The sequence below is a fragment of the Nicrophorus vespilloides genome, unplaced genomic scaffold, assembly GCF_001412225.1.
Source record: "Nicrophorus vespilloides isolate i.1.1-1 unplaced genomic scaffold, Nicve_v1.0, whole genome shotgun sequence".
NCBI classification, from domain to species: Eukaryota; Metazoa; Arthropoda; class Insecta; order Coleoptera; family Silphidae; genus Nicrophorus; species Nicrophorus vespilloides.
In genome coordinates this window covers 1-2,732 of record NW_017098136.1, presented here as the reverse complement: position 1 = coordinate 2,732, position 2,732 = coordinate 1, and the positions used below count along the sequence as shown (strand labels likewise).

Sequence of the window (2,732 nt, the reverse complement as noted above, 5' to 3'; positions counted from 1 at the left end):
ACTCGAATCTGTAGGAGCCATCGCCTTGGTTTTGGTTGTTGAATCGAAGGATGGAAGCACCGGCTTCAGCGGATTGGTACTTTGTTGGGGCTCCGTACTGACCTGAAGGAGCTCCGTATTGTCCTGAAGGAATGTTGGATTGTCCACCGAAGTTCTTGGCTGGAGCACCGTATTGAGTGGATGGAGCTTGAGCGCCGAAGTTGTTGGATTGAGCGAAATGTCCGTTGTTGGAAGGAGTGCCGTATTGAGTGGATGGAGCCGTTGGGAATCCTTGAGAACCAAAGTTGTTCCTGCTGGAAGCTCCGAACTGCGAGTTGGTGTTGGCTGGTAAATATTTAGCAGAAGGAGCGTTCAAGAAGTTTCCATTTCCTCCAGCAGTTGGGGCATTGCCTGGAGGTAAATAAGTATTCTCCAAGCGTCCAGCCGCAACAGCAGCGAACAAGCAGGAAGCAATGAACTAAACAAAATTTAATTAATCAATTAACAAATGTTAACAATTGTAATTATTTTATACTGACCAATTTCATGTTTGAGATGTTTGTATTGGAAGAGATCCAATTGACTGATGATTCTGATCGATCCTCAGCATCTTTTATACGAAAGTTAAAGGAGGTCGGGAGATGATACACTTGCACTAAATTTTTCGGTAACGAGCATATCAAGGCCACACCAGTAAAAGTGAGAATACATTCTTCTGGTTATAGATTATTTAACGTTCTCGTGAGCAAAACCGCCTCATCATGAGATGATCTATTTCGCGTTTAATTAGCATGAATTACCAATTATGTATCTTGATAAACCAAGGATGACTTAAACAGGATTTCAGTTCTATTAATAAGTTAAGGTAGATTTAATAATAAATTCATGAAAATTGTGCAACAATTTTCAATTAACTATTAATTAAACACGTGTCATTATTAATTAATTCGAAGTATCTCAGAAATTTATTAATTTAGAATGAAAAATCATGTATTCATTTTAATTACAACGTTAATAAATTAAAAATAATAATTAATTGCGAATTGAAGTAATTGCATCATTTTTAATATATGAATGTTTTAGCCGAAAATCAACGATTATAATAAATTTACAAAATATTTATATCGTTTAGAGTATATTTAATAATTATATCAAAGATAGACTCATTTATTTAACATACTAAATATTTTAATTTCCTAATTATAAACACATCTCATTAAATAATCTCAATATTTATTTTAATACGCAAAGTTTACATTTTTAAGTAATACAGAAAGCATGCATATAATATTTTGCAAATAATTGTCTAATTACTAAAAGATAATTAATGTTTGCTGCGATATTAAACATAATTAATTTGAAATTGTAAATACGAGAAGATTGTTTGCTAAAGAAAATTAAAGATTGATACATAAAATGTAAATATATTGCATTATTAAGTTCTGTTTAATAATTTTATTAATGATCTTCTTTACTATAAAGCAAATGTTAATTTTAATTGTTTAACTACAATTTAAATGATTGTTATAGTTACATTTTTAGAAAAGTAATTATTTTATAAATAAATAAAACGAAAATTTTATAGAAAAATAATTATAATTTATTTCAATTAAATATTTTGTTGTCTACATTTACATAACTGTTATTTATTTTTTAATATTGATATCCAGATTGTTGGTTGAAGCTAGGTTTGGCTGGACCAGATTGGAATTGCTGAGAAGATGGACCATTGTAGTAAGAAGCTTGAGCGTTTCCGTTGTATCCTTGGGAAGAAGTTTGAGCAGCGTTCTTAGCCAAAGTCTGGATTTCTTCAGCGATGTGATCACCGACTGGACGGAAACCGTTTTCGTCGGCTACGTAGTGGACGGTGTAAGTTTTACCATCATCTCCCATGTACGAGTAAGATCCTTCGACAGATTGAGCTCCTTCTTGAGATCCGTCGTTCTTCAATTCACCGGTTTCTTGCTGGGAGATTTTGTTCTCGGTTTCGAATCTATAAAGAATGTTTGTTAATTGTAATTAAAGTTGGATTTAATTTCAGGTAAATTTACTCGAATTTGTATGATCCATCTCCTTGGTTTTGGTTGTTGAAACGAAGGATGGCAGCACCGGCTTCAGCGGATTGGTACTTGGTTGGGGCTCCGTACTGACCGGAAGGAGCTCCGTATTGTCCTGAAGGAATGTTGGATTGTCCACCGAAGTTCTTAGCTGGAGCACCGTATTGAGTGGATGGGGCTTGAGCTCCGAAGTTGTTGGATTGAGCGAAATGTCCGTTGTTGGATGGAGTTCCGTATTGAGTGGATGGAGCCGATGGGAATCCTTGAGAACCAAAGTTGTTCCTGCTGGAAGCTCCGAACTGCGAGTTGGTGTTGGCTGGTAAATATTTAGCAGAAGGAGCGTTCAAGAAGTTTCCATTTCCACCAGCGCTTGGGGCATTGCCTGGAGGTAAATAAGTGTTCTCCAAACGTCCAGCCGCAACAGCAGCGAACAAGCAGGAAGCAATGAACTAAACAAAATTTAATTAATGAATTAACAAAATTTGTTATAATTGCATTGAACTCACCAATTTCATATTTGAGATGTTTGTATTGGAAGAGATCACAATTGACTGATGATCCTGCATTGATCCTCTTCATCTTTTATACGTGATTCAATGAGGTCGAAAGACGATACACTTGCACTGGATTTTCGGTAACGAGCGACTCAAGGTGAAAGTAATAGCGCACATTTTTTGGTACAGATTATTTAACATT

At 35.4% G+C, this 2,732-nt stretch overlaps 1 protein-coding gene across 1 annotated transcript; it reads right to left on the bottom strand.

The window, feature by feature from the left end:
- Positions 1-1,632: 1,632 nt before the first annotated feature.
- LOC108561730 (pupal cuticle protein 20-like) lies at positions 1,633-2,551 on the bottom strand. Its single transcript, XM_017919804.1, has 3 exons — positions 2,543-2,551; positions 2,031-2,485; positions 1,633-1,972 (listed from the first exon to the last, which is right to left on the bottom strand). The coding sequence occupies exons 1-3, from the start codon at positions 2,549-2,551 to the stop codon at positions 1,633-1,635; spliced, it is 804 nt and encodes a 267-aa protein (XP_017775293.1).
- Between the last annotated feature and the right edge of the window lie 181 nt (positions 2,552-2,732).